The 12,755-nt window shown below is 41.0% G+C and overlaps 4 protein-coding genes across 4 annotated transcripts; 3 read left to right on the forward strand and 1 right to left on the reverse strand.

The window, feature by feature from the left end:
• Positions 1-97: 97 nt before the first annotated feature.
• MYCTH_2309623 (uncharacterized protein) lies at positions 98-760 on the reverse strand. Its single transcript, XM_003665622.1, has one exon. It carries the CDS (start codon positions 312-314, stop codon positions 123-125), a length of 192 nt encoding a protein of 63 aa, XP_003665670.1. The 5' UTR covers positions 315-760; the 3' UTR covers positions 98-122.
• Positions 761-1,245: 485 nt separating this feature from the next.
• MYCTH_2309624 (uncharacterized protein) lies at positions 1,246-2,153 on the forward strand. The gene has a single exon (XM_003665623.1). It carries the CDS (start codon positions 1,431-1,433, stop codon positions 1,899-1,901), a length of 471 nt encoding a protein of 156 aa, XP_003665671.1. The 5' UTR covers positions 1,246-1,430; the 3' UTR covers positions 1,902-2,153.
• A 1,512-nt stretch (positions 2,154-3,665) lies between these two features.
• On the forward strand, positions 3,666-4,699 carry MYCTH_2309625 (uncharacterized protein). The gene has a single exon (XM_003665624.1). It carries the CDS (start codon positions 3,770-3,772, stop codon positions 4,508-4,510), a length of 741 nt encoding a protein of 246 aa, XP_003665672.1. The 5' UTR covers positions 3,666-3,769; the 3' UTR covers positions 4,511-4,699.
• A 4,396-nt stretch (positions 4,700-9,095) lies between these two features.
• MYCTH_2066192 (uncharacterized protein) lies at positions 9,096-9,371 on the forward strand (the record flags this gene model as incomplete). The annotated part of the gene is made up of 1 exon (XM_003665625.1): positions 9,096-9,371. A coding segment is annotated over one exon (276 nt), but the record flags the coding sequence as incomplete, so codon positions are not given.
• Positions 9,372-12,755: the final 3,384 nt, after the last annotated feature.

Raw genomic sequence — 12,755 nt, forward strand, 5'->3', positions numbered from 1 at the left:
GCTAGCCCGTCTTCCGAGATGAAAACAAACCTGGCACCCCATACGAAGCTGAACAGGTCCAAAAGCTGAGTCGAGTAATGCCAGTCAGGTAGGCACTGGACAATTTGTTACAATTTAATGAACTAAGGGTCTTCGGGAGCTCTGGGAACAACCTCCTTACGAATGCCATTGACCGCTGTCCACTTGGCTACGTGGTCTCGGACCTGCTTGCAGGGTTCATCAACCCCTCGAACTGGTCTCCCGTGGCTAACGAGGGGAGCTCCGGAGCAAAGCATTAGAAAGAAGGCCGCGGCTGTGAAGAGCGTGAAATACATGGTTTAATAAAGACCCAGTCGTCCAACTTCGTCCGCACCATGCTGAAATGCCAAAGGATCTTGGCCTGGGTCCCAGCAAGATGGAAAATACCCGGGACTTTAAATTACAAACTTTCTCGGGTGCCTTGTTACCCTCTTCATGTACGTTAGCTAACAATCAAGGAGCCAAGCTGCGTCGTGATTACCTGGCCGCCGAATTTGTCACCCTGGCCAGTGCTGCCATCTTGTTTGTGGGGTTGGAGGATGGGGTTTGAGGGAGGGCACCACCTAGCTCACAGTCGTGCTCGCAATCCAGGAAACCGTTCTCTGCAACTTAGCATCCATTGTATGGTTCCCCGGAACAGCAACGTGGCGGTGAACAAAAATCCAATCCAGAAAATGGCGCGTCTCGTGCTGTTCATAGTCATTGTAGAAAACCAACATTTAACGTTGCACATTGAGAAAAGCGCTGCTCGATCGCCGCGCGGCGCGTAATTTGTGAACATTTGAGACAACGAGCCTTACCGTTCCGACGAGCACGGACCACCTCAGACTACGTGCAGTGGCAGAATAGGTCTGACAATTCCACCTCATCATGTTAGTTATCGTCCCCAATCCTTCCACATTCTAGAATACATACGCCACTCGATAACATTTCAATCCTTGTTGGTTTGTTAGCTCGTTACTTCGCTTATACAGAAAACCTCTTCAGAGTGCTGACATAAAAGCCAATTCGGAACTCTATTTATAGCCAATCCGAGAGCTTTCGAATACAGCCAAGTGCCTTGGAGGGGCTTGTACCGTACTAGTACAGAGTATTGTACAGTACGTATATCCATCGCACCTGCAGGAGCCTTGTGTGTCGGTGGGCCGAGTGCCTGAGCTAACGAACAAACAGGTCCTGAACTGTATGTGATCCGTATAACTAGTAAGCTGACTACACGTTACACAATACACACTGGTGCTGACGGCACCTACCCCGCTGTTGGCTCGAGGCTCTCTGCCTACCTCCGGCCGCAGGAAATAAATCAGTGGCTCGTGTCAAGAACAGCAATAAGAAAAACAACAATAACGACGGCGACGACGGCAACGACGATCACACAGCAATCATAGCACACAGAAAGATAACAAGTCAAGATGGGCTCGACCACGCTCCTCCGCGGCTTCAAAGTCTCAGTCGCCGTCCTCGACGCCTTCCTCGCAGCCAACAAGGTTGACGAGACCTACGGCACCCCGCCCTTCTACAAAGATCACCCCGACCGCGACCCCATCTCGAAGCTCCTCTTTTCCAAGATTGCTCGCTTCGACGAGAACGCGGATAAGAACAAGTTTCGCGTCGTAATCCCCTCCGTCGAGAGCCGAGATATCGCCACCACCGCATACGTCACGTACGCATGGGCGAGCGTCGTCGCGCATCGCGAGGTCGACCTAGAGCATGACCTGCCTGCTGAGCTTCCGAAAGGTTTTGAGGAGCTCAGGTCGGAAATTCTATCTTTTAGCGACAAGGTGGAGGCAAAGGACAGGATTGCAGACGATGGAAAGATAGGGGTGTATCTTGTTGTCACGTACGGGCTTCGCGGTCATCGTGGTCCGCCAGAGGATCAGTGAGGGGGCGGTTATTGTAGAGGGAATAAGGTGCCTAATTAATGATGGAACTTCCGGTGCAAAGTTTTCCCCCTCGGTATTGCGATTGGTGTGGTGTCGTCTTTGATGTAGAGGTTATGCAGAGCAAGGGGCAACAGCATCATTATTGAAGTTCATGTCATTAAGAGCGCCTGGTTTGTTCCTGAATGCTTTGGGGAATAAAGTTCTCTTCTGATGTCGAGCCTCAGTCGCTCGAAACCGTAGCTTTGGAGTTGCGTTGCTGGTAATTATCCGCAGGAACTTTGACGGCTACTAGGTAGGTAGGTAGGTATGTATGTACATACGTGTTCAACCCCACCCCCCCTTTTTTCTTCCCCCCCCCCCCCCCCTGCCACCTCCTCTCTCCATATCCTCTCTCTTTCTGTTGCTGGTTTCTCATTTCTTTTCTTAGCGTCCTTCAATGGTGTTTTCACCGCTGAGGAGTGCATGGTCAAGATATTAGAGATGAATACGAGTATCACGACAAACAATAAAACATGTGAACTGCGATATCCTTTCTAAGTAAAAGGCATCAAGCATGTTTTCAGCTACCTATGGGAACCAGCCCCATCCTCCTGACCTAATCATACCCATCAGGTCACTACAGCAAGCTGAGACCTCTTCCTCCCCCTGCTACTAGATCTCATATGTGGTAGTTTGTGTATAACTAACGCCTCGAACCGACATTGATTCGTGCAAAATTGGGCTTGAATGGCTTAATCATGCCAGCCTTCTTGAGACTTTCCAGTAGCTTAGAGGCATTCACGATCCTGGCGTATAGAGTGGGGTTGGCCTTTTGGAGGTCTTGCCAAGTCTGGATTCCAGGCGGTGGCCGAGCTAAATCACGAAGTAACAGTCAGCAATGTGCTTTTGCACAGGAATGGAATGACGTACCTAGAGTCTTAGTCTTAGATGCTGCTGGAGCAGCAGGCTGTTGGGCCGTGGTGCGCTTCTTCGTGGAGAGCATGATGGATCTTATATTCAGCGAAGGGCGATAAAGGTTGTAGAATACTGTATGTGATGACGTTGCAAAGAGCGAGGGTGAAGATTCGATCACAAGTTGGTGTTGGTCCCGAAAATATGAGAAAGCAAGTCAGTAGTTCGGTTGGAGTAGGCACGAGTAGCGAGAGTGATTAGAGCCTTAAAGTACTCCGTATAAGTAGAGCCCCCAGTGAGGAAGAAGTCATGCAACTCGCCAAGAGTTCGGCCGGCTCTAAGGGCCACCAGGAAACATTAACGAAAGAAAGAAGGAGGATCGGTGTTCGAAACTTGTCGCCTTACCTCTGTTTCAGGTTCAAGGTTCAACTGGCCTGTGTTGCCATCTATTAATAGTGGTAGTAATACTGATTATCCCCCAACCTGGGCTGGCCTCTAGGACAAGACTACGGTGGATGTCCGGCGTGGACGTTTCATACCGGCCCCTTCGAGTTTGCCACATTCGAACACTAAAGGGTGTTTGTGGGTAACACAAGTGTGATACGAAGCGTGGCAGGCTGTCAGACTCGGCTTACAAGGCTTCGCCGTATGGTCGCCGGTGTGAGGCAAAGTTGCCTCGCCTCTTTGGTTGTTGTTTTGACAAGAGAAAATCAGAAGCATCTTGACATGCAAAACATGGCTAAAACATGGATAAGCAATTCCTAAAATTAGTAGTACTAGTCCTTGTGCTGTACGTTGGAACTGTAATTAGTGGACAATGATGGGTATATGAGGGAGTGATATGTTCGGTTCAGTCCTCGTCAGACTCATGAACTCGGCGTCTATCAACGCAACTGGACTGCTTCTTCATATTCTTTGTTTCTCTGCAGCAAGTAACTCCACATTGTTCTTGACCGCTCGTCTCAAGAGTCTTCAGAATGGCAGCCAATCACTTCTACGATATCCAAGAGGCAGCCGCTCTCAAGATCAGCAAGATTGCCGACAAGGGCGATAACTACGCATACGAAGACGTGGTCTGGCACGCCTGGGAAAAGATTCCGCGCCCGTACTTCCCCGAACGTGGTGCCACGGCAACAGCTCCGCGCTACTCGATCGAACGCGAGGCCTATCGCGGCTCGGCGCGCGATCCGCCCGAGCACAAGCCCGACGTTATCGTTGTCAGAATCCACAACGTCCAGCAAGCGGCGGGCCAGCGGCCGACTGCCATCGAGCGGGATATTCTCTGGATCGAGTGTAAGGCACCGACCCATCTGAAACCGCACGGATGGCACAACGTGCTTGGCGAGGCAGTAACGCGGTTGAATGCGGCCCATCCGGATCGCGAGGTCTTCCTGATCCTAGCCATAGGCATGAAATGGATGCCTTTCATGTGGGATCCGTTCAACCCTTTTCCTAGGGGACAGGGCCTGAAAATGCTCAAGGATAACGGCCAGCCCTGGGACGACGAGATCGATGGACGCATTCGCCCGGTTAACATGCCGAACCAACGGCACGTCAACGGAAGGATCATCGACACGACCCGGGCCTTCACCCTCAACTACTGGGATGCGGACGCGAATGGAAACATAATCCACCTTGCTGAGTTGCAACTGCTTGAGGCTCTCTTCAACAATATCCAGGGCAGGATTTTCAACGGAGCCAACCCAGCCAACTTCTAAGCTTTGCCTGTCCTGCTGCACTTTGGCACGGCGAGGTGGATGAGGAAATACTGGGTATTGATTATCTAGGTTCGAGACTGGAAGATAAGGATGCCGTAGACTTAGATTTTGGCTTTAGCTCGAGCTCTGGTAGCTCGCACTAGATTTAAAGACTCTATCTCTCCCTGTTCTTTCTGAATGTTGATCGACAATCCACCGACACTGATTCAAGTGCGTTGTTTTCAATACTCAAGTCTCTTCCCGTTAGGCGCTCTAAGTAACATACCTCTGTTCCGGCTCGCTCTCGGTAGGTTATTCCGCTGTCTCACCACCCTGCAGAACGGTAAAGGCAAGCAAGATTGCAGATCAAGCAGCGAGCACGCAAGAGGGTCTGTCCCAGGTTATTCAGAACTAATCCTATTACAGCATTTGGCTATCTATAGGTCAGATCTGACTAACCTACCAACAGGGATAACAAGCCAGGGTCAACATGTATTTAGACAGCTTCTCTGAGTGCCTCTGGCACTTAGGACAATCAACGCTTTTATCACCTACTTCTACAGACCGTAACAGTTAATCTAGGAGTACCACCTATAGCGCAAATACCGCTATAGTATCGTACCTTTATAGCCTTTCTAAGCTATACTAATTATAGCTACCGAGCTATAGCAAGTGGTGCCTATTACCGGTTCGAATCTGTAATCTTATTACTAATCGTAAGCGTTTAAATACTATAGGAGACTATTTACCTAGGTAAGCGATTATATCCCTCTGCTTAAGTAGACGCTTAAATAGTTAGATACGACGGTAATAGTAACTCTATTAAGATCCGATAAACGAGCCCGAATTACGATAAGCACGTTAGACCTACCGCTTTGTCATTAGAAACGCCTACTAGCGTTAGATTTAAAGGCTTACTCTAACGGAACTTCGAATCCTCGAGTTAGTGGTATCCCTTAAGGAGGCTAATTAGTATTTAGCTTATATATAAGACTTTAATAATTACCTGATCGACGAAGATTACCTAAAGTTATAGAATCTTGATAAGTATATATTAAAGGGACTTGTAAACCGCTTTATTAAGCGCCTTCCCTAGCTTTTAGACTAGGCGCTTATTTTACTATTACTATTAGAAGTAAGAACTATACTAGAAGTATAAGTTTAAGAGGAATCCTAACTTAGGGGACCTTTAAAGACCTTAAAAATGCTAAGTCCTAATAGCCTAGTTTAATAATTTATTATATTATTAGAAATAGCCTTATAAAGGATAACTTTACCTATTAGCTTACTAGAGTTACTAGAGATATTAAGGTCTAAGTTAAACCTAATAGGTCTAAGTTAATAAGGTAATTAGGTATTAAGTAGATCTATTGGAATTATCTAAACTATAATTATAACTAATATATTAAAGGAGCTTTTAAAAAGGGAAGAACCTTAATAAAGGTCTTTTTAAACCCTTTAGCTAATAGCCTATCTAATAGAAGGATTATATATACCTTTCTTACTATTAGATTTAACTAAGGAGATAATTATAAGATTACTTTAATAGGCTATAATCGAACTCTTATAGAATATTATAATCAAATTAATAGATATTAGTTCCCTTTAGCTATAGCTAGTATATATATTGCTATAACTGGCCGCTAATTAGGTATAGAAGATTACTAATATTAGCTTACTTTAGCTAGATACTAACCAAAAGATTACTAATAGCTAGCTAATCTTCTATTATAAGAAGATCTATTATTATATAGATATTAACCTTTAGATCGAGCGTATCTATAATATAATTAAAGGAAACGTTTCTAAGGAACTCCTCTTATAGAATAACCTATAGGTATTATTCCATAGATTAGCTCCATAGTAATATAAATAGTAACTATTCCCTATTAAGAAAGAGACTTTTTACTTAAATATAAAGATATAGCTTTAAAGAATTAAAGAATAATTTAATATCTAGTTTAATTAGGTAGGCTAATAGCTAGTTTAGAAAAGTTATACTAAAGATAACCTTATTATAGGTAAATCTATCTATAAATTCACGATAGACCTTTTCTATGATACCTAAGTCTAGGGAGATAAGACAAACTACTAGCTTCTAACTAGACTTTAGTTAGTAATAACCCTAGTACTTTGTAAGCTCTATCCTAAGCTATAGGAAACGAATATACTTAACTAATACCTCCTTTAGGTCACCGAAAAACAGGAGGTACTCTCTAAAGAGCTTAAGGCCGAAAGAAGGGCACGGAAAGCCGCTACATTTAATATTAAAGATACCTCTAAAGGACTAAGCGGTAGTAATAGTAATAGTAATAGCGCTTCTAAAGATTAAGCTAACTAGTTACATATTAAGCTAAGATAGGGTAATTAAGGCTAATAGTACTAGTCCGACCGCTATAGGTAGAGAAAGGAATGGAAATGTAGGTATCTTCTATAAAGAGAGTAATACTAAAGCTATAACTAGGAACCTTACCTAAAAGACTATAATAACTAAGGTAAGGGTAACTATTCTTAGGGTACTAGACCCTAGGAGAAGGGCAGATATAGCAAATAGAATCCCTACTTCTAACGATTTCATCGCTATAGCTAGAAGTATATTAATAAGGATAGTACCTACTACTATTATAATACCGTAGTAGTATCTAGTAAGGATAAGAGAGCTAAAGTAGAATATAAGGAGCTTAAAGCTACCGGTTATCTTCTAATTAGTAACTACAAATCTAAGACTAATAGAGATAGTAGCGATAGAGAGGTATACTTCCTTAATATTATCAAGGGAGACTATATCTAGGAAGACAGTAATGTCTATAGGCTCTATAGATAGTCATTTATAGGCCAAAGAGCGCTATACCGTCACTTACGCTAGAATTATAGGAAGAAACTACGATTACTAGAACTACTAAAGAAGGAAGACCTTCCCTAGATAGAACGGGACTTCGTAGAAGGAACGATTATACTATTAGAACTGCCCGAGGAATAGGAATAGGAAACTATACTCCTTTCCTTCGAACCTAGTTAAGTAGTAAAAGCTAACCTAAGTATAGAAATACCCTTCTACTAGCTAAGGAAAACATCTTACCTACGTATTCCGGTTCGAGCTAACCTAGGGGATCAAACTATAGACATTTATTTCGACATAGACAGTTTAACTAACCTAGTTAACCAGATATAGATTACCTAATAGGTAAAGAATCCCTAATAGATTAAGGGCAAACCCTATACCTTTAAGGGAGTCAATTTAAAGACTAGGATTAGCAAATAGGTCGAATTTAACTTCTATATCCTAGGGGAGGCTAAGAACATACTAATCGATAGATATATCTATATTATAGCTAATGTCATTGACGAACTTACTCTAAAAATACTCCTAGGTACTGACTTTATAACGGCTTACGGTATTAAGATTAACTTTATTAAGGGTATCTATACCTTTAGATTACTAGCAAATATAAAGGTCTATAGGGACATCGTAAAGAAGAACCTTAAGCCTATCTCTTAGAAGGTTACCACTATCTAGTACACAGTCATTCCTATATACTCCACCTAGATAGTCGAGACTTACTTTATCCTATTACCTAATACTACCCTAGAGGACAAGTGCTTCTACTTTACTACCAGCCGAGACAGAGTCTAGGATGCTATAATTAATCGGCGTATACCCCTAGTAGCTATCGTTAGAAATAATACTAATATCCCTATAGTCATCTAGAAAGGAGATAAGATTAGCTACCTCTTAGAATACCATAGGGAGGACACTACTGCCTAGGTTAATACGAGCGATATAGAGGATATATAGACTAAGGTCTAGGAAGGAATTACCGAGTAAGAGCTAAAGGAAAAGCTAGAAGAGGCCTAGTAAGCATACTACTAAGAAGACATTAGCGACAATAGCTAGGATCTTTAGCCGCTAAACAGAGTTAACTTTTATACCCTATCTTACGGTATTAAGAAACCTAACAACATCCTAGCCATTAAAAGCAAGGATAGTATTAGCATTACTAATGTAAATCCTGAGTTCGCGCTTAAGATAAAGGAACTTCTCGATAAATATAACCTTTACTATAATAGGGGAATCGTACTAATGCTAGAAAACTAAAAGATATGGATTAACCTAGTTAATGGTTAGTAAAAGTAAGTCTATATAGTTAGACTATACCTAATAGGGCTTAAAGATCGTAAGGCTCTAGATAAGTATTATAACTAGCTCTAGGCATCTAGTAGATTTACTTTTATAGATAAACTAACCTCTATTATATACCTAGCATTTATCGTATAGAGGAAGGTTATTAAGAAGCTAGGAATAGAAATTAGGAAGAGCCGAAGTATAATTAACCTATAATTACTAAATATAATTATAATTCCAGATGTTTACCCCTTACCTAACTAGGATAACATTATAGCCGCTATAATTAGTAATAAGTTCTTTATAGCCCTAGATATCTTAGGATTCTTTTACTAGTTACTAATCGCTAAAGAGCATAATGACTATATAGTAGTTATAAGCCACTACGGCCTAGAGAAATCTAATATAGTACTTATAGGTTTCAAAAACGTACCTATATTTATATAACGCTATATAGATAGACTTTTCCTTAAACACTACCATTTCATCAGGGTATATATCAACGATATTATTATCTTTAGCAAAACAGAAGAGGAATACCTAGAATACCTATATACTATTTACAAAATCCTTAACAAGGCCTATATCTATATTAGCACTACCAAATCCTTTATAGGATACCTAGCTATAAGACTCCTTAGGTATATCATAAATGGCAAAGGCATTACTAAAACTAACGACTATATTGCTACCTTTAAAAAGCTAAAGTTCCTAGACACCCTCGATAGCTTAGAGCACTACCTCGAGATAGCTAGATAGCTTAAGAAAGGCATTCTATAGTTTAACGCTAAAGTAAGGCCACTCTAAGCCCGGAAGACGGCACTAATAGTAGCAGCCTGGAAGGAAGGAAAATTAAACCCTAGGAAAGCTAAACGTACCCGGAAAGTAGTCATATCTACCGTCAAATTCACCCTAACTAAGGAGGAACTCGAATCTTTCTAACTACTATAGGAACACTTATATAACTAGGAGTTTCTCTATCACTACTGCCTAGAAAAGCTACTATTTCTAAAGTTAGATGCCTACCGTAATAGCTATAGCGTTATTACCTTCTAACTTAAGGGCGACTAGGATAGAGAGAAAATTCCTAGTAGGGACATTCCTATAAGCGAGGTATAGCCTATCCTATTTATATTACAAGCGACTATTAACGTGGAAAAATGCCATGGATCTACCAAGGTAGAGATTACTATACTTGTCTAGGTAATTAGGAAGCTTAGAAGGATAATCTAATTAAATAGGCATTTAGTCAATATCCTTATTAATTATACCCCTACAAAAGGGATTATAAAGTATACGTCCTTAATTACGATAGATCTAGCTAAGGCTAACCTTAAGCTAGCTAACGCTACCAATTACCTATCTAGGTTTAACCTTAATATTTTCTATATCCTAGGAACCTTAAATATCATACCTAACATACTATTAAGACTACCTATATAGGAATAGAAGGATCTAAAGGTCAAGGATAGTCCGGCTAACGAACTTAGAGATATCTAGAGCGAGTACTAGGATAAGGGTATCTTTATAGCAGACATAACTATTATAGAACTAGTGCTTAATGACAAGTTTAGAGCTAAGATCATTGCTAGCTATCCTAAGGACTATAAGTATAGACCTATCTACTATATACTCTATGAAAGCAAGGAGGACCTAGTTAGAAATGACTAGAATAGGGTTAGGAAACGTAGACAGCCAAAATTATCTATAGGACTTTTCGAATTGACAAACAGGCTACTTTTCTATATTAACTTTAATAGTACTAGGAGACTTTACCTACCGGAAAGCTCTATTAACCTAATCCTTCAAATCGTTTATAATAATATATACTATTTTAGTAAAAATGAGATAATTAATAAGCTTATAGCCATCTATTTCTATAAGAAGGCTTAGAAAATTTCAAAGTTCGTATAGCACTATAAGGTATACTAGGTAAACTTGACTAACTAGAACCTACCACTAGGAGAACTCTAGCTAATTCGGACCTAGCCGATACTATACTATATAGTAGCTATAGACTTCATTACTAACTTGCTACTAGCACCGACTATTAAGACCCTTTAGTCACTCGAAGGCTACGCCCTAGCAGATACGCTCTATACTATAATATACAAGTTTAGTAAGAAGAAGCTACTAGTGGTAGGCCGCCAGACATATATGGCCAAGGAATAGGCAACCGTTCTTCTAAGGACCTAGATGTTTACTAACTAGGGTATACCTACCTAGATCATTAGCGATCGTGACCCTAAGTTCACATCCGACCTATAGAAGGAAATATTCTTACTACTAAGAACCAAGCTACTATTTTCTATAGCCTACCACCTATAGACCGATGGCTAGTCCGAACGAATAAACTAGACGGTAGAAATTATACTTAGAATGAACTTTACGGCCAATTCTAACCGCTTATAGGTCGAAATCCTTCCTGCTCTATAGCACTACCTTAATAACACCCTAGTTACTAGTATTAGAAGGTTACCGAATGAGCTAATATATAGGTTTAAGCTATACTTAGTCCTAGATATCCTTAGTAAGAGGACTGCTAAATCTAGCGGATAAGAAGCTTTGGAAATCCTATGTAAGTAATACTAGGCCAAAGCTAGCAAAATAATTAACCGAGCCGTAGCCATAGCCAAGTTATAGTATGACTAGAGATATATACCTACTAAATTCGAGGTTAGAGACACTATCTAGCTATATCTATACAAAGGCTACTACCTACCTAGCAAACCTAATAGGAAGTAGTTAGCCTAGAGGGTGAGACCATTTAAGATTAAATAGAGGATAGGAAAATTGGCATACAAGTTAGATTTTCCTAAATCCTAGAAAGTCTACCTAGTTATATCCATTACCTAGCTTTACTACGTTAAACAAGGTCCCGATCCGTTTAAAAGGACCGCTCCTCTACTATAGCCAATTCTAGTTAACAGCAAGGAATACTAGAAGATTAAGAAGATCGTTAACCATCAGGTACGTAGAAAGAAGCGCCCGAAGGTAGAATACCTTGTCCGTTGGCTTAGATTCGACGTAAAGGACGACTAGTAGCTTCCAAAAAGCGAACTCGAAGCTATAGCTAGTAAACTAATCTAGGAATATAAGAATTACCGTCAGATTTAACCACCACCTAGAAGAAAACAAGGCCGGCCGCCTAAGTAGAAGGGCTAAGGCGTCATTTCTAGCTAGAAAGAGGCCAAATAGCGCCTAGGGGCGTATACCTTTAATAGGATATCCTAGAATCTAGTTTAACATTAGAAAGCCTATTACTACTCCCTTTAAACCTATCCTTTACCTACTATATTTGCTTTAATTCTACTACTTATTACAGATAAGGCTTTAACCACTACTCTAAACTATATACCTAGCTTGGCTAACCTATTAAATAGCTACCTATTTAATTAATAGGGCTAAACAGCCTACCCATTCCGGTTAGTAAGGCTAAACACCCCTCTTATTCAGGCACTTTTCATCCTATCTTTAAAGCCCTACCCTAAATTATAAGAACCCTAGATTTCCTACTATTTCCTACCTCTTTAAACCTCTTCAATTTCCTATAACTTCTTCTATAATTATCTTCTTTTCTAATTACTAGACCCTTTAACCTAGCCTTTTCTATTAACCCCTACTATATAGCTATCTCCTATAGCCTATATATCGTCATTTCTATTAAAAGGAGGCTCTAGAGTTTGTTTTCCTACTCCTTTTTACTTATTCCATCGCGTATGTAAGAAACTACCAAGTTTAGCGATTTTAGCTAAGTTTTATCGACCTAGAACTACCTAGCTATAACCATTATAGCTAAATCTAGGAGCAGAGCTAGGAAGAGCGATAAGAAGGCTACTAAAGGTACTAAAGGCCTTATAGCTATAAGCCTAGCTTAGGGAAATAAGCCTACGGCTAGCTAGTAAGATACGCCTATACCGTAATCGGTAGTAGCAGAGTTAACCGACACTACTACTATTATATTTACGCTTATCAATCCGCGAAGGGCACCGTCAGCCATAGGCACTAAGGTAGCTAGCCAGGCATAGCCTATACCGATACCTATATAGGGCGTATATTTAGGCCCTATAAGCGAGAATAATAGCCCGGATAATAGGGTCATCTAGGAGGTCCTTGACTATATAGATACCTTCCTTAAGAGCG

Source organism: Thermothelomyces thermophilus, chromosome 5, assembly GCF_000226095.1.
Source record: "Thermothelomyces thermophilus ATCC 42464 chromosome 5, complete sequence".
NCBI classification, from domain to species: domain Eukaryota; kingdom Fungi; phylum Ascomycota; class Sordariomycetes; order Sordariales; family Chaetomiaceae; genus Thermothelomyces; species Thermothelomyces thermophilus.

Coding starts and splice junctions, on each gene's coding strand:
- MYCTH_2309624 (XM_003665623.1), top strand. CDS start 1,431: ATGGGCTCGACCACGCTCCTCCGCGGCTTCAAAGTCTCAGTCGCCGTC.
- MYCTH_2309623 (XM_003665622.1), bottom strand. CDS start 314: ATGTATTTCACGCTCTTCACAGCCGCGGCCTTCTTTCTAATGCTTTGC.
- MYCTH_2309625 (XM_003665624.1), top strand. CDS start 3,770: ATGGCAGCCAATCACTTCTACGATATCCAAGAGGCAGCCGCTCTCAAG.